The sequence below is a fragment of the Schistocerca americana genome, chromosome 4, assembly GCF_021461395.2.
Source record: "Schistocerca americana isolate TAMUIC-IGC-003095 chromosome 4, iqSchAmer2.1, whole genome shotgun sequence".
NCBI lineage: Eukaryota > Metazoa > Arthropoda > Insecta > Orthoptera > Acrididae > Schistocerca > Schistocerca americana.
In genome coordinates this window covers 278,842,564-278,861,729 of record NC_060122.1, presented here as the reverse complement: position 1 = coordinate 278,861,729, position 19,166 = coordinate 278,842,564, and the positions used below count along the sequence as shown (strand labels likewise).

The 19,166-nt window shown below is 40.9% G+C and overlaps 1 protein-coding gene across 1 annotated transcript in view; it reads left to right on the top strand.

The window, feature by feature from the left end:
- The window catches only part of LOC124612428 (phosphatidylserine lipase ABHD16A), a 157,305-nt gene that overhangs the window by 38,758 nt on the left and 99,381 nt on the right, over window positions 1-19,166 (top strand). Inside the window, exon 6 of the mRNA XM_047140634.1 lies at window positions 10,327-10,444. Within this exon, the coding sequence (XP_046996590.1) occupies window positions 10,327-10,444 (118 nt within the window). The remainder of the gene's footprint in view (window positions 1-10,326; window positions 10,445-19,166) is intronic.

The following is a 19,166-nucleotide window of genomic DNA, read 5'->3' as shown; positions in this document are numbered from 1 at the left end:
AATAAAGAAGAAAGTTCAAAGGAGCTGTATTCCACAGAGTTTGGTGGCTTCTAGGAAGTACTTGTGACACCCTAATTGTTTAGCCACAGTCTGATGCAAAACACTTGAAGAAATTTTCAAAAAGTCGTCAGGCTGTTGGTATATAATGAAATGCCAGTTTTCAATTTCTTCATGAATTTTCTGCATGTTTATTGGGTGACTGATTTGATTTGCACAGGGAGACAACAGTGTTGTGGTTTGTTGTTCCATTGCCCCTTTCTTCCAGTTGTTACATTGAAAGATTTATTGAAGTAGCTGGAAGCTATTGTATGGTCAGCAGGCATTTCCCCAGACATTTCTATACTTACCACACTTGCTATATTGGTATGAGATACTGGATGTCTTAAAGGATTCCAGTTATTTCTAGTTTTAACCTGCAATGGCGGCATGTCCAGCATGTTATGGTTAAGCTAGTCAGACTCTGTACCTCGGCAAGCTCCTCAGCAACCACCTTCTGTTCTGCTTTATTCCATTTTGCTGTAGCTGGATGTGTCCTTGTAGATGGAACCACAATTATTTTCTTGGGACTGACCCTTTAGATCCTGTTTTGTGTAATAGTTTTGCCCAGTGCACATTGTGTCATTCTTCTAATAGTACTAGCAAATTTGCCAGGTTTTTTTTATTACTAAATTGTCTGCTTATCCTTGGCAAAAGTAGGCTCCAATATTTAACTCTTCAATGAATTCGTTCACCATTAAGTTCCACAGTAGTGGGGACAAAACACCACCTTGCAGACACCTTCTGGTGATGGGCACCTTGCAGATACCTTCTGGTGATGATGTCACCATTTTCTCTTTCGTCAGATGGCTTCTGCCTTTCTTGTACTCATTGTGGTCTTAATCCACCTGCACATGGTGGCCTCAGTGCCATGCTCTTCTGCAACTCTACTCGTAGATCCAAAGGTTGTGTTGTTAATAGCCTCCTCGATTCTAAGGAAGATGCAAAGACCAACTTTCTGAAGGTGTAGAGCTTTTTCCAACTTCCCAGCAAGTGTAATTGTTGTTTCACATGATTTGCCTAATTTGTGTGTTGGCTTACGTGTAGAGGAACCTCAGTTAGCCTCTTCTTCCCTAATGCACACATTAATCAGTTTTTCTAATATCTCTAGAAGAAAGGAGGACAGACAGATCAGTATCATATCTGTAGCTTTGGTATGATCATTTCTCTCTGTCTTCAGAATGAAGACAACCCTCAATGTCTTCCAATTATTAGGAATAATTCCTGCTGTTAGAGTGACCCTAAGTGGTCTACACAGGAATGTAATTAATCATTCTTCTTGTTGCAGTAGAACTGGAAAGATTCAATCTGGGCCTGGTGCCTCTGACAGTGGAAACATTCCCTCCATCTACTGGATTTTTGAAATGAATACAATCTGTGGCAGTTCCCTTTTTCTCCCTGAGATTACCTGTAAATCAGTGGCTGTCAGGGACTGACTCTTGGTGTTTGTTATTTGCCAGAGGGCATTGAGGAAAATGAGTCTGGAGGAGCATATCCAGTGCCTCGCTCACTGTCTGTGTACACTCATCCTCCTCCTTCTGTAAAGTACCTCCTGAATTAGTTGGGTGATGTCGTGCGTTAACTGACCAAGCACCGAAACTTGATTTCAAGATATTAATGGAAATGTGAGAGTTGTAATATAAATTCAGTGTCCACAATAAATCTAGTTTTTTTAAGCAGTAAAATAATGAAACTAAATTAAATTCACATGCTCATATCTTAAAATCATATAAAATGTAACGAACTCTGAATTTATATGGAAATAGCGCGTGGTCATGTGATGCTTTTATATATGATTTTCATTTCTGCATTTTGCATTAACTGACTGCAAGCGGAAATGTGTCTTCTTAGTTAAGTGATACAAATTAGAGAAGAATGTACTGTCATTTATTTCACAAAATACGATAAGCTTTTATTAGTTCAGGCTACATTTAATGATGTTTAACTGATGCGTGAGGAAAGTTACATTCCTATTTAATTTGCCTGTTTATTGACATAATACCATCATACATAACATGGAAGAATAATGTATTCTTTCTAATGCAATTAAAAAACATTTCTAAAAATAAAAGAAAATATGACAACAAATACTATATTTTTACAGGGTTTACATGCCCTGGGACAACCAGGAAAATGCCAATTTTTTCAACTGGGAAAAGTCCAGGAATTTTTAGAATTATGGGAGTGTTTCATTGTCTTAGCTATCAATTTTTTGTAATTTTGACTGGTAGGAACTGCTTGCCTAACAAAGAATTTTACTTTACCCCGCTACTGCTGAATAATATTGCAGCACTGTAAAACATAAATGAGAGAATAACACCAAAATAAAACTTGCAAAGAAAATGTGCCATTTAGAACATCAGAATACAGTGCACACACAAGTGTGTGCCAACAGCAAAATGTGTCAATGGCTTTAGGACAAAGACTATAAAGTACTTTGTAACAACAAACTGCTTTTTATGAGCACGACATCACAACTATTTATATTTCTAACACTTTGCTGGAAAATATTGCGAATAGTGGTTTGAGAAATGTTACTTTTGAAGTAAATTTCTTTTTATGCAAGATAAGTCATTTACAAGTGATAAACTGCAATGAATTCCTTAAATTAGACTCCCATTCAAAACTTAACACTGAGGACCATCCGCTTAGAAAAGTTTTGGGCCCAGAAGACCAACCGTTTATACTGTTATTTAAAAATTTTTCTGGCAAGCTACAAATGACTAAACTCAGAGGTTAGTTTTTCATATTTATTTTAGTTCTTTCATAGATTACAAATTATGCAACAACGATGTCAATAAATATACTTATGCTTTTAAAAAAGTGCAAAGTGGGTTCTTGGGCAGTTTCACCCTGGCTTTTCTATGGGAAAGCCGAAGTGCTTGATGGAACACGAATTCAGCCAGGTAACACAAGACATGTTTTGTGCACAGAAGTTAAAGCTATAATTGGGCTTGTCATAACTATTCAGCTGTGCTTGTAGGATTGTGCCTAACCATTCCCTCAGGGAAAAAATGGCAAATAAATTGTTGTTGTTGTTGGTGGTGGTGGTGGTGGTGGTGGTGGTGGTGATCTTCAGTCCAAGGACTGGCTTGACGCATCTCACCGTGCTACTCCATCCTGTGCAAACCTCTTCATCTATGAGTAACTACTGCAACCTACATCCTTCTGAATCTGCTTACTGTATTCGTCTCTTGGTCTCCCTCTATGGTTTTTGCCCTCCCCCTCCCACTTCCCTCCAGTACTAAATTGGTGATGCCTTGATGCCTCAGAAAGTGTCCTATCAACCGACCCCTTCTTCTAGTCAGATCGTACCGCAAAAGTTCTCTTCTTCTGAATTCTATTCAGTACCATCTCATAAGTTGAATGATCTACCCATCTGATCTTCAGCATTCTTCTGTAGCACCAAATATCAAAAGCTTCTATTCTCTTCTTGTCCAAATTGTTTATCATCCATGTTTCCCTTCCATACATGGCTACATTTCATACAAATATTTCAAGAAAGGACTTCCTGGCACTTAAATCTATACTTTATGTTAACAAATTTCTCTTCTTCAGGAACGCTTTTCTTGATGTTGCCAGTCCACATTTTATATCCTCCCTATTTTGACCATCATTAGTTATTTTGCTTCCTAAATAACAAATCTCATCTACTACTTTAAGTGTCTCATTTTCTAATTCCCTCAGCATCACATGATTTAATTCGGCTACATTCCATTATCCTCATTTTGCTTTTGTTGATGTTCACCTTATATCCTCCTTTCAAGACACTGTCTATTCTGTCCGACTGCTCTTCCAGGTCCTTTGCTGTCTCTGACAATTGCAATGTCATTGGCAAACCTAAGAGTTTTTATTTCTTCTCCCTGGACTTTAAACCCTACTCAACATTTTTCTTGTTTCCTTTACTGCTTGTTCAGTGTATAGATTCACTACTTCCCTTTTGTGCATTTCAGCTCTTATACCTGCCATCTGGCTTCTGTGCAAACTGTAAATAGGCTTTCACTACCCGTATTTTATCCCTGCCATCTTTAGAATTTGAAAAAGTGTATTCCAGTCAACATGTCAAAAGCTTTCTCGAAGTTTACAAAAGCTGTAAACATAGGTTTGCCTTTCCTCAACGTATCTTCCGTGAGAAGTCGTAGAGACAGTACTGCCTTGTGTGTTCCCACATTTCTCCAGAATGCAAACTGGTCTTCCCCAAGGTCGGCTTCTGCCAGTTTTTCCGTTCTTCTGTAAAGGACTTGTGTTAGTATTTTACAGGTGTGACTTAGTAAACTGATAGTTCGGTAATTTTCACACGTGCCAACACCTGCTTTTCTTTTGAATTGGAATTATTGTATTCTTCTTGAAGTCTTGGGGTATTTCGCCTATCTCATACATCTTGCTCACCAGATGGAAGAGTTTTGTTATGGCTGGCTCTCCCAAGGCTATGAGTAGCTCTAACAGGATGTTATCTACTCCCGGGCCCTTGTTTTGGCATAAGTTTTTCAGTGCTTTGTCAAATTCTTCAAGCAGTATCATATCTTCCATCTCATCTTCATTTACATCCTCTTCCATTTCCAAATATTGCCCCAAGTACATCTTGCTTATACAGACCATTCTTGCTTAGCCATTTTGCTTTTAGCTGGGTTTCATTTCCTAAAGTGCTGTGAAGTTCTATGCTGGTTTATAAAACCTTTGCCATTCAAAGGACTCGTAAGTTTTACAGCTCTAAAGGAGAAGTATATTGTCACTTAACACATAATAAAATGTACTATCTCCAGGGCTTCTGTGTGTTTTCACCTGGGAAAAAGAGTATTTTCATCCAATATTTATCCAGAAACCTGGGAAAAAAGCAGGAATTTTTTTCTTGTCCACATGTACACCCTGTTCCAACAAGTTTGAAGCAGTAAATGTATTTCAGATTCTAAAAATTTACACACCTTATTTGAATATATCAATTCTTGATACCTATTACAGCATTACAAAAAAATTGCATATGTTTGAATTAAATAAAATTAAATGTCCACATTTTTTATGCAGTTCATAAATGCTGGCAGAGGAAAACTGAGTATTGATAGCATGCACATTGTCCTGAATATCTAAACCAAAGAAATCAAATGTGTCCATGCCAAAAAGTTTTGATTAAATTGTATTTCCCGTACTGTAAATGGCACTAATGTAGTCATATTTTTATATTTGGTTTGCAGAGTGCATACCTCCAGAAAAGAGGTACTTTCACCATTGTAGGATGTAAGGTATGATTTCTGTAGCTTGGGATGTCTCAATTGCGTACATGTATTCTGATTAATAAATGTGACTGAAGCATCAGTATCTAACTGAAATGGTTAATTTAGATTGCAATCCTGTAAAAAGATATGATCAGTTGGTGATTATTGCTCTGAGTATGATTGTCAGTTCTACTTTCAGAAGGCTGTCTTTGTGTAATCTGTGAGTGACAGAGCATTTTGCTGATTATGTGTTTGAGAAGAGCTGATCTGATTCAGGAAAATTTGGCACTGAATACACCATATATAACACTTTACAATTCTTGCACTAGTGTCTGCAGTTTCAGTGAGTGTTTCCAGGAGCAGGCGAGGGTTCATAATGAGAAATCATATTGATTTTCATTTTCTCAGATTTGCATGGAACAGAGTTTACTGTGCCAATCTTTCGCAGGCTTACTTGCTGTGTATGACTTGACTTTTGGCAGTGATGGCATTCTGTTTCACAGGAGAAACAATGTTTGCAGCCACGCATTGCAAAACACTTGATGCAAGACTTGGCTGCCTCGTGTATTGCAGTTGGTGCTGTTTGTGGCTGCTGTCAATGTGAGACACGGTGGACTGTGCACGTTAAAACTATCTACTCTCAGCATGGTAAAAACAGGCACAGTTAAGTCCAATTCCATGAAGTCTTGCACTTTTCTGAGATTTAGTCATTGTTAGTACTTGAGTGAGAGCAGGATCATAATAGTTCAAAATCACAGCCTGTTTCCTGTTGGCAGTCACATTTTGAATAAGTGCATTGTGAAGCACTTCATTTTGGAATGAAGCTCCACAAGTTTGATTAAATTTACAGTTTCTCATAATACCCTTGAGATTAGTCACCTACTCCTTGCAAGTCTGATTACTGTGGCAATGTGTACAAAAAAATTTGAAATAAGCGGCAGCTACATGAAATTGGGTGTCAAAAAATCGTGTAATTTCTGAATGACTTCCTCACAGGGTAGAGAGTGGTACTCAACTTGGGGAAACAACTTTGCAACATATCCTAAAAATTGACGTTGCGAATCACCTGTTTTTGTAGGCTACATAGTGTTCTTCGAGACCAACTTTGTATTCCGTCCAGGCCTATTGGTTCTCATCAACAGAACGGAAAGGAGGAGATGGCATCATGCCTCCGGAATTCTGTGCTTCAGTTGAATTTCGTTGCTGGGCTTCTGTGCATCTAGCAGTGTGGGATTGTTGGCTCGGAAACTGAGTAAGTGCAGTGAGTGGTCACTCTCCTGTATTTCCCATTTCATAAAAAAAGTTAAAAAATTAACCCACTTCTATATGTAAGAAAAACAAACAGTAAAGTTCAAAAATGGTGACACAGATGCGCAAAAAAAAGTGATCATTTTGTTGATGCTCGATCCTGGTCTAATGTATCCATAGCTACACCATCCTTGTTGCCAGAAGTACCTATTGTGTCCGTAGGTGAATGATGTGGAATAGATAGTTCAACATTTATTAAATTGTTAAAATATGAGTGTACTTTTTATGCTATTTACAAGACTGATACATAACTTTTATGTCCTTGGATGTAACTGTCCACATGGACATAGCTCAATGAAACCATGGATCACTGGCTGTCAGTACAATGTCAATCACTTACTGACTATTACCAGATTATTAAGTGTCGTGCTAGGTCCATCTATTCTCCCGGTGAGAGTTCAGAGATCTGGGTTGGAGCTTGGAGTACCGGGACTTAAAAAGACACTTGGAAGGTTACATTTGTCTGCAGTGAGTGGAAGTGATAACATTCTTTGGTGGCAAATGCGATGCCAACTATCAGAAGATGATGAGCTCTGGAGAGAACAAAGTCCAGTGTATCATGTGAGGAGGCTAATTGAAATCTCTCTACCAAGATGAAGCGTGCAGTGAGCAACACACCATGTTTGGTCAACCAAGGCAAGCTCAATACAACAAAAACGTTGGTGGACTGTGCTAAAAGACTCTGTGAAACATATGATTTGGTGGATGGGCTCGATCATTAAAGAAACGCCTTTAGAAGATATGGCTGCTCTGACAGAAAGATAAATAGGGGACTATATCCTAAAAGTTCTAGAGCTTCTAATGAAAAAGAAGCAACTAAAGGGAAAGTTTTCCTTCTGCTTGGGAAAGAAAAACACTGCCACAGCTCTCATCAGCAGAGAACTCACACGAACACAATATTGATAGTTTGTATACCCACAAGAAAGGTGTGCAGATGTTTGAACACCGCAAAGGACTTATGGCTGCCACTTGCCACAGCAGGAGTATATAAATCCTTTGCATTTATGGTCAAGTATAGATAGTAACTACAAATAGAAGCATTAACAGTGGCCTTAAGAAACACAAGAACAATTTTCACCTGGGCAATAAGTATAAATCAGCTGTAGCAGATCATGCAGTCTGATCTGAGAATCACAAAATTCATTTAGCTGATACTGTGATTTTACCAATAGCCAACCATTACTATGCATTTTCACAAATTGTGGACGTGAATGCTAAAGAAAGCTAACAGCATGAGCTCTTCTCCGTTGTAAGCTCCTTAATATACACCGGTGCAATCATAATTTGTCGTGACTCCATGCTCTCTGGCAGCAGTTTGATGACATGAACTGACAGTTGCGTGGAATGTATAAACAGTTCGGCTCGCTGAGCTGAAACTGTAACTGCTTTCTGAGTTGTTCAAGCAGCCTCTGACAATGTCTTCAGCAACAGATGATGAAACGTTATGCAGAGAAATATACCTTGGACTACAGGCTACTGACAATAAAGCAATATCACCATTCCTCTGGATTTCAGTGGTTTTATATATCATTGTGTTCAAAATATCTGTATGTATTTGAATATTGTCAACTGCTCTCTCTCTCTCTCTCTCTCTCTCTCTCTCTCTCTCTCTCTCTCTTTCTTTCTTTTCAGCACTCAGATGGGGTAAACTTTTAATATGTACCTCTGACTGAAACACACAGCTGCTTTTTGTCAAGTTTTCATTTGCTGCATCACTGAATGCTGCATTTTAGTGCTTGAAATGAAATCTGGTGCCACTGAGTGAATTGTACAGTCGTAACATGTAAGACTTGTCACAAAATCTTCTTTGTGTTCCACGTGGACAGCTGTGTTGATATTCTGTTATGTTTCAATATGTGTCACACTCATTGTCGTCGTCATCTTCTTCTTCTTCTTCTTCTTCTTCTTCGCCAGAAGATGAAGAAAGGGACACTCATTGAAATATTGCGGAATGTTAACACAGCCATATGGATGAAAACGTGAGAGTATTTCATTAGCACTATATGCTTGGAATATGTACATTCACATTGGACTTGTATTTATTAGGTGCAGGGTTTAAATCCCAACCCAGTGATACTAAATGAGATTTTCTGTGATTTTTCTGAATTGCTAGAGGCAAATACTAGAATGGCTTCCATAATAAAGCTGTATCCATTTTTCCTTCTTCATTCTGGGCCAGTCCAACATTATGTTATGACTCCAATGACCTTTACAATTACAGGACTCTTAAGCTACCTTCCTTCTTAATGTGTTCCACTGGATATCACCTGCTTTCAACTTTTTGAAAGAAAAAAAAAATGCTGTAATGTTTTCTTTTGTAGCTCTTCTGGAGTAGTCTCAGGATGGCGTGTGATAAACGGGTTTTATCATTTTGTATTTTTTATGGTGTCCCATTGAGAACAACTATCACGTCTGATTGTACTAGATTTTTTAGAGATTAATGGTAATGATCAGATGATGTTTACCTATTCAGTATATCTTGGGTATGTAAAATGTCTCTGGTAGTTAGGAGTCTTGTACTTTCCTTATTTTATATAGGAAATATTGTACAGAACTTTGATAGACTGGACAGTGGCAAATGTTGTGTAAGAAGGTGGGACATGGATTCAGAATACTTTCTTTGTTTGGTGAAACACCTCCCACCTAAGTCAGGAATGCAGTTTTCATAGGGATGTCAAACTTAGCAATTTCGGTCGAATATGGTGTGGCATCTTCCTTCTGCACGTTACAACACCAATTAACCAAACTAAAGGGGGAGGGAAGCCATTTTGGATAACAGTTTTCTCAGTTAGGCCATGAACATCTAATATGCACTACACTATTTCCTGGTGTACATATTTTTGGAAGCTTCTGAAGGCCAAACGAGTTCAAAAATCTCCCTTTGCAGACATCTTTTATGGTCTTTATTAATGTTAAAATTAGATGAAGGTTTACAGTATATTAATATACAGTATATTGTACTTCATAATTTGTAGCATAACACAAAAACAAAAATTCACACACAGTGGAAAGAAACAATCACTCAAATGCACTATTGTTGGCAGTATAGTTTTGTTGAGACCGGTGAGTTCGTGGGTGGGGAAGCAACTCCCTGCCATCCCACACACACTCACCTTGAATTATTTCTGTGCAATAAAGACATTTTTTTCTTTTTTTTGCAATATTTGGAGTTGTTTTGTATAATCTGGGTTTCGGTTGAACTGAGTTCAGTTAACTGGGGTTTTCACTGTATGCTACATGAAAGAATTTTCGTAACATTACATAGCAGTGGGTTGTGTGGTAGTAAATTTGTGTCTGAAGACAGTATTTATTTGCAAGGCAATATCCAGCAGTTCCCTCTGTTACAAAAAGAATGAACAGAATTTAAATATTGTGAGTGAAGAAGTAACATAAAACAGTTCATGGGATATTCTCTTTGTAACATTCAAAACAGGTGAGTTTTCTGTTGTAGATTCCCATACCCTTTCAGTTTTCATAAAATGATTTGTGCTAAACGAAGGGGATCTTCTGTGCAACCACCATCACAGCTTTTCCTTTTGCTAGCACAAAATAAATTTAAACATTACAAAGAATGCATTGTTCTCTTGAGTTCTGCTCAAGAATGATGGGCAGTTGTAAAAGTTGACATGAAACCAAAGATCTCTTTAAAGAATTAACATAATAGGATACCTCTAGTCTCATTACTTAATGATTTAGTAACTTATAATTTTTTATTCTGTAGATTATTCAAGAAACTTTTAATTGTGTGTGAATGTTTTTGTTCCATTTGCAGTCCCAATGCTACTACAAGGTAGAACAAAGTTGATCACTGAACACAATGGTCAACGATATAAGCTGAAATCAAGGGATGGAAATGAAATTGACACCATGTTTGTAGACAATAGAAACAAGTAAGTGTGGCTGCACATTTGCCCTAACAACACATTATAACCAGAGATATTGCTTGCACATGTGCACTCATCAAATATATTTTTTTTGATCTACTGCATTAGAATATCTACTTCTTAGTTGTTGAAGAATGGTACGTACTCGTGCCGAAGGGGAACCACAGTAGCAATTCAGTTTCCCAGTTTTTGTAGATCATTCCTTATACATTACTGTGATTATCTCCTTTTAAAATTTGATTTTTCTGTAAAATTATAATTTGGGAGTTGGCCAAAAGTTTCAAGAGATTTCATTTGTTGCAGTTTTCTTGTCCCATTAAAAATTCAGACAAGTTGAATATCATTACTAACACTATCTGTTGGGTCCTAATAGTGAATTATGTGTCTGACTGGCAGATGCAGTTATGCAATGAAATCTTCACAATTTTTTTTCTGCGTTATATCGTAATGTGAGCACAACTTTTTGGAAAGGTGCTCTCTCTCTTTTTCTTTGCTGGAAGGTGAAAAGAGGGTGTAGCTGTTCAGAAACATGGTGCTCACACTGCAATCTTGTGCAGCAAGAAACCTGTGAGGATTTTATTGCATTGAAACTCCGATTGTAGGTATGACAAGAACTGTAAAACTTAAAATCATATATATTTTGCTACACAATCCTTTATTCCAAAACTTATGTTTAGTGCACTAGACAATGTTTAACTGTCACTTTAAAAGAACACACCGTTTGGTTTGGATTGCTGTAGGTGGTGTAGAACTGGTACCAGATAGTCATGTGACTGTCCACTACTGACGAAGTCGTGGCAGTGAAGTGATGTGTATGTGCCAGTCATCTCTATGGGAATCAGTAGAGTATGATTACGGTTAAGAGGTGCAAAATGACAGAAAGAAGCTATCATATTTTGACATCCCAATCTCCTTAACTTGAACAAAGTTTTCCAATTTGTTTTTGTATCAACATACTGTCGTACAAGTCTATAAAGAATGGTTTACTGCTCTGAGCCATGCAGTAAAGCATAAAAACTGTGGTAATAAAATGATGCTAAACAACAAGGACCAATGACGAGTTTCATGCTTTGTCAATGACAGTCTGTTTCAAACCTGACAAGAATTGCTCCTGCCAGTGAATGTGTATCTCCATCTCAATCAATCTCCAAGCAAACATCACAAAGAGGGCAGAGGACTAGATGTCATGGACATTTGGATTTGGATACCTCGCAAAAGGCCATTACTCACAATGGCACGTACAGATGCAAATTTCCAATGGGTAAACAACACAGAAACTCGACATATATCAAGACCATGATTGCTCTGTTGTTTTTGTGTTCCTCATAGTACATACATGGGAAGATCAGAAAGTAACATACAGTAATTTTGTTACCAAAAAGCTAAAGAGATTTTAAAAAAACGGCACCCGCACTCCCCCCCCCACATGCGCACACATGCATGAGCGGGCGCGCGCGCACGCGCACGCGCACGCACGGGCGCGCGCACGCGCACGCACACACACACACACAAACGTACATCTTCTACCTTCTCTTCTACATAGTCACCAATGTTCTCAACAAATTTCTCCCATCGTGGTACGAGTTTCAGTATGCCCTTTTGATAGAAGTCCTTTTGGTTCGCGTATAGCCATCTGTGGACTGCTGGTTTCACTTTTGCATCTGTGACAAAGCATTGGCTGGTCAGTAATTCTGTCATGGGACCAAATAAATGAAAGTTCAATGGCGCAAGATCTGGACTGTATGGTGGATGCTGGACCACATGCCACCCAAGTTGTCTGTCAGGTCCTTAGGTATCCAGTGAGCACAAACTTTATGAAATTTCAGTGTATTGTGAATAAAATTGTACACCACACCATAGGAAATGTTTGAACTGCTATGATAAAATTCGTAGTTGCACACGCTGGTTGTTCAAAATTGCTGCCTCAGTGCCTCTGACATTCTGCAGGTTTGCAGCTGTTACTGGCCACCCGGAGTGTGACAAATCACTAAAGTTCACACAGCCCTCTTGGAAGAATGCACCCCACCTAGACACATTGCTACGGTCCATACAGTCATCCCCATATATGCCGTGCGCATCCCTGTGAATTTTGCTCAATTTATGCCCTTTGGCTCACAAATACAGAATTATACTTTACTGCTATTCATAAGCTGATGACATGCGTACCATTTGTATTTCATAGTTCAGGTGTCTCTCAGTAGAGCTGCATATGAAAACAAAATACCCTCTGTAGTGCAAACTTCAAACTACATTGTCATGAAATTTCAACATTCCAGCTGCAATACCAGGGAAGAAAAAATATTATTGTCAGTTACTTTCTGATCCTGCCTCATACATTAAGTTGCATAAGTTGCATTCAAACATTTTCATCAATCATCTAAGGACTACACAGGAGATGAAGAAATTAACTTTTGAAGTGCAGCCTCCTTTCATGAGAATAGCTGAAGTAGTGTTAGTAGTGGCACTTGATAAGTATCAGTTGCGCACCATGCATAATTGTGTCTGGGTGAAGGAAGAAGATTTTAATTAACAGTGGATCTACCTCTTTCTTATGGAAATGTTGAATATAATGTGAAATTGAGTTGCACATGCCGGTTGTTCAAAATGCTGCCTCGGTGGCTCCAACATTTTGCAGGGGTTGCAGACTTGATCACCACCTCCCCCTCCCCCCCCCCCCCCCCCCCTGGAGACAAGAATGGTGGTAATGAGTAATTAACACCATGAAAGAGTCTATCATGTACAGGAAAGATAAAATAATATTATGTAAAACAAATGATTAAGTGTGTTCAACATCAGGCACCTTGCAAAATTAGAAGAAAATATAACTTTGTGTCTTGCATTTAAAATTGCATGTTCAAGGACAAGGCTAAATTGTCTTAGAGAGAGTTAACAAATGATAGAAACAATACTCTTGTAAATTAGAAATGCTTCATTTCTTGAACACTTTGAAAAACAAAAACTTACTAAGGTCACAGACTCTCTAAATTAATTGAATTTATCCTTGATAATTCAGGTAATATTAGAACTCAGAATTATCTCTCAGAATGACGCTTAAACAAGCAAACTGCTTCCACCAGAACAAAATTATTTATAAAACAAATTAATCACAAAAGAGAAGTAAATATTTGTATGAGTAGTTTTAAAACGCGATGCTCTAACAAGTGATTTATTGTCTGCATCACAATTTGCTTCCTGTATGCAGTACTTACTGGATAAATCTGTATTTGACCTCAAGAAAGAAGCTGCTAGTGAACTAAATTTGAGAAATTACCTCAGCATGATTTTCTTAAATTAATGAAGTCTTCAAACCAGTAATTCATATTTTTAGATAAGTGCAGACAGTAAAGTATGTACAGCATCACATTTGCATTGCTGGAGCTTTATCTGTTCCAGGCAAATGGACACTTCACAAACTCTGACATGAACAAGACTATGTTCAGATTTTTGCTATCTTGACTTTGTTTCTCAGAAACATCAGTAGTTGAATTTCATACAACTCGCAATTCTTTTTAGGTTTCAAAACTTATGTTTATGAATAGCGTGAATAAAATCATTTGTGTGTAATTTGTTGTAGTCCACATGGTTAATAAACTGAGACATTCATCACATACATACTCTGTTAAGTGAACTGAGATCTTTAAATGCTCACGGAGGTGTTAGTATATTTTTCACACAGCTTTATGCATTAATTATTTGGGACACTCCATATAAAATCTGATAACATATTTATTATAGAAAAACTATCTGCCAGAATACACTGACGGGGGAAAAAAATCACAACACCAAGGAGGAGTTGTGTGACATAAGCAAAAGATGGTACGTGTGATTCTAAATCTAAAAGATGTCAATTCAGATTTCATGCCAGTTGCATAAGAGTGGTGCTAGTAGTGCTGCTATGAGGATACAAATCAGGTTTGCTTTAAATGCACGCTGTAATGGTGGTGAGGGATAGTTGCCTTTGAGATTGGACATGGTGAGTTGACGTTAGTCAAGAACGCCTTCAAGGCGATAAAGACTCCATTACCAATGGCTCACCAAGTCTAAATGAGGTCATGTAATATGGCTACAAGAAGCTAGATTGTCCTTCTGAGATACTGCAGAAAGACTTCGCAGCAATGTAGCCACCATACTTGATTCCTGGCAGCGGTGGTCACGAGAATGAACGGTCACAAGACGGCAGGGCTCTGGAAGGCCATGAGGAGACTATTGTGTTTGGTGTATGGCTCTCGCTCATCGTACTGCATCTGCAGCAGCAGTTTGAGCAGCAGTTGGCACCACAGTGACACAACAAACTTTACAAATCACTTATTTCGAGGACAGCTCCAAGCCAGTTTCCCTGTAGCATGCATTCCACTGACTGCAAACCACTCCTATTTGTGATTTCAGTGGTGTCAAGTGAGAGCTCATTGGGGGTTAGGGTGGAGAACTGTGGTGTTTCCTCATGAAAGCTGGTTCTGCCTCGATGCCATTGTGGACCGTGTGTTTGTCAGGAGAAGGCCAGTTGAGGGCCTCTAACCAACCTGTTTCTGTGCCTGATACCCTGGACCTCCACCTGGCCCACACAGCCTGCCTGCAAATTTGTGTATCAGTCTGGTGATTCGACCTGTTGTGCAGGTACTCATAATCAGCATTCCAGGTGGTGTTTAACAACAGGATAAAACTCACCCATGTAAAGATGATGTAACCCAACATGCTCTACAATGTGTCGGCATGCTGCCTTGCCTGCTCGATCACCAGATCTGTCTCTAATAAAGTACTTGTGGAACATCATCAGACAATAACTCCAGTATCGTCCACAAACAGCATTAACCATCCCTGCATTAACCGACGAAGTGCAGCAGGCATGGAACTCAATCCCACAGACATCCAGCACCTATACAACACAATACATGCACATATATCTAAAAACAAAGATGATGTGACATACCAACCGAAAGCGCTGGCACGTCGATACACACACAAAATTCTAGCTTTCGCAACCAATGGTTGCCTCGTCAGGAAAGAGGGAAGGAGAGGGAAAGGCGAAAGGCGAAAGGATTTGGGTTTTAAGGGAGAGGGTAAGGAGTCATTCCAATCCCGGGAGCGGAAAGACTTACCTTAGGGGGAAAAAAAGGACGGGTATACACTCGCGCGCGCACACACACACATATCCATCCACACACATGTCTGCTTGTGTCTGCACACGTGCGGATGGACATGCGCGCATGTGCGAGCGTACACGCCCCCCCCCACTCCCCAAGGCAAGTCCTTCCGCTCCCGGGACCGGAACGACTCCCCACCCCCTCCCCCAAAACCCATATCCCCCCCCCCCGACGAGGCAACCGTTGGTTGCGAAAGCCAGAATTCCGTGTGCATGCCTGCGCCCGTCCGTGCGTCCATCGACGTGCCAGCGCCCTCGCCCGGAAAGTCACATCATCTTCATTTTTATATATTTAAAAAACAAAGATGATGTGACTTACCATACGAAAGCTCTGGCAGGTCGATAGAAACACAAACAAACACAAACACACACACAAAACTCAAGCCCTCACAACAAACTGCCGCCCATCAGGAAAGAGGGAAGGAGAGGGAAAGACGAAAGGATGTGGGTTCTAAGGGAGAGGGCAAGGAGCCACCCCAATCCCGGGAGCGGAAAGACCCACCCTAGGGGGAAAAAAGGACGGGCACACACCTGCACAGACACACACATCCATCCACACACACACACACACACACACACACACACACACACACACACAGAGACACACACAGACATATTTAAAGACAAAGAGTTTGGGCAGAGATGTCAGTCGAGGCGGAAGTGCAGAGGCAAAGATGTTGTTGAATGACAAGTGAGGTATGAGTGGCGGCAACTTGAAATTAGCGGAGATTGAGGCCTGGTGGATAACGGGAAGAGAGGATATATTGAACAGCAAGTTCCCATCCTCGGAGTTCGGATAGGTTGGTGTTGGTGGGAAGTATCCAGATAACCCGGACGGTGTAACACTGTGCCAAGATGTGCTGGCTGTGCACCAAGGCATGTTTAGCCACAGGGTGATCCTCATTACCAACAAACACTGTCTGCCTGTGTCCATTCATGCGAATGGACAGTTTGTTGCTGGTCATTCCCACATAGAATGTGTCACAGTGTAGGCAGGTCAGTTGGTAAATCACGTGGGTGCTTTCACACGTGGCTCTGCCTTTGATCGTGTACACCTTCTGGGTTACGGGACTGGAGTAGGTGGTGGTGGTGGGAGGGTGCATGGGACAGGTTTTACACCGGGGGCGGTTACAAGGGTAGGAGCCAGAGGGTAGGGAAGGTGGTTTGGGGATTTCATAGGGATGAACTAAGAGGTTACGAAGGTTAGGTGGACGGCGGAAAGACACTATTGGTGGAGTGGGGAGGATTTCATGAAGGATGGATCTCATTTCAGGGCAGGATTTGAGGAAGTCGTATCCCTGCCGGGGAGCCACATTCAGAGTCTGGTCCAGTCCCGGAAAGTATCCTGTCACAAGTGGGGCACTTTTGTGTTTCTTCTGTGGGGGGTTCTGGGTTTGAGAGGATGAGGAAGTGGCTCTGGTTATTTGCTTCTGTACCAGGTCGGGAAGGTAGTTGCGGGATGCGAAAGCTGTTGTCAGGTTGTTGGTGTAATGGTTCTGGGATTCCGGACTGGAGCAGATTCGTTTGCCACGAAGACCTAGGCTGTAGGGAAGGGACCGTTTGATGTGGAATGGGTGGCAGCTGTCATAATGGAGGTACTGTTGCTTGTTGGTGGGTTTGATGTTGACGGACGTGTGAAGCTGGCCATTGGACAGGTGGAGGTCAACATCAAGGAAAGTGGAATGGGATTTAGAGTAGGACCAGGTGAATCTGATGGAACCAAAGGAGTTGAGGTTGGAGAGGAAATTCTGGAGTTCTTCTTCACTGTGAGTCCAGATCATGAAGATGTCATCAATAAATCTGTACCAAACTTTGGGTTGGCAGGCTTGGGTAACCAAGAAGGCTTCCTCTAAGCGACCCATGAATAGGTTGGCGTACGAGGGGGCCATCCTGGTACCCATGGCTGTTCCCTTTAATTGTTGGTATGTCTGGCCTTCAAAAGTGAAGAAGTTGTGGGTCAGGATGAAGCTGGCTAAGGTAATGAGGAAAGAGGTTTTAGGTAGGGTGGCAGGTGATCGGCGTGAAAGGAAGTGCTCCATCGCAGCGAGGCCCTGGACGTGCGAGATATTTGTGTATAAGGAAGTGGCATCAATGGTTACAAGGATGGTTTCCGGGGGTAACGGATTGGGTAAGGATTCCAGGCGTTCGAGGAAGTGGTTGGTGTCTTTGATGAAGGATGGGAGACTGCATGTAATGGGTTGAAGGTGTTGATCTACGTAGGCAGAGATACGTTCTGTGGGGGCTTGGTAACAAGCCACAATGGGGCGGCCGGGATGATTGGGTTTGTGAATTTTAGGAAGAAGGTAGAAGGTAGGGGTGCGGGGTGTCGGTGGGGTCAGGAGGTTGATGGAGTCAGGTGAAAGGTTTTGCAGGGGGCCTAAGGTTCTGAGGATTCCTTGAAGCTTCGCCTGGACATCAGGAATGGGATTACCTTGGCAAACTTTGTATGTGGTGTTGTCTGAAAGCTGATGCAGTCCCTCAGCCACATACTTCCGACGATCAAGTACCACGGTCGTGGAACCCTTGTCCGCCGGAAGGATGATGATGGACCGGTCAGCCTTCAGATCACGGATAGCCTGGGCTTCAGCAGTGGTGATGTTGGGAGTAGGATTAAGGTTTTTTAAGAAGGATTGAGAGGCAAGGCTGGAAGTCAGAAATTCCTGGAAGGTTTGGAGAGGGTGATTTTCATGAAGAGGAGGTGGGTCCCGCTGTGACGGAGGACGGAACTGTTCCAGGCAGGGTTCAATTTGGATAGTGTCTTGGGGAGTTGGATCACTAGGAGTAGGATTAGGATCATTTTTCTTCGTGGCAAAGTGATACTTCCAGCAGAGAGTACGAGTGTAGGACAGTAAATCTTTGACGAGGGCTGTTTGGTTGAATCTGGGAGTGGGGCTGAAGGTGAGGCCTTTGGATAGGACAGAGGTTTCGGATTGGGAGAGAGGTTTGGAGGAAAGGTTAACTACTGAATTAGGGTGTTGTGGTTCCAGATTGTGTTGATTGGAATTTTGAGGTTTTGGAGGGAGTGGAGCTGGAAGTGGGAGGTTGAGTAGATGGGAGAGACTGGGTTTGTGTGCAATGAGAGGAGGTTGAGGTTTGATGGAAAGGTTGTGAAGGGTGAGTGAGTTGCCTTTCCGGAGGTGCGAAACCAGGAGATTGAAAAGTTTTTTGAGGTGAAGGGTGGCATGCTGTTCTAATTTGCGGTTGGCCTGTAGGAGGATGCTCTGAACAGCCGGTGTGGATGTGGGAAAGATTGAGGACTTTTATTAAGGATAGGAGTCGACGGGTGTGTTCATTGACTGAGTTGATGTGTAGGTGAAGGATTAGGTGGGTGAGGGCAATGGATTGTTCAGTTTGGAACTGGTATAGGGACTGATGGAAAGAAGGTTTGCAGCCAGAGATGGGAACCGTAAGTATGAGGCCTTTGGGGGTAATGCCAAATGTCAGACAAGCCTGAGAAAATAAAATATGCGAGCGTAATCTTGCTAGGGTGAAGGCATGTTTGTGGAGTGAATGTAAATAAAACTTAATGGGGTCGTTGTGGGGGTGTTGTGAGGGTGACATGGTATTAGAAGGTGGAAAGTGTAACAT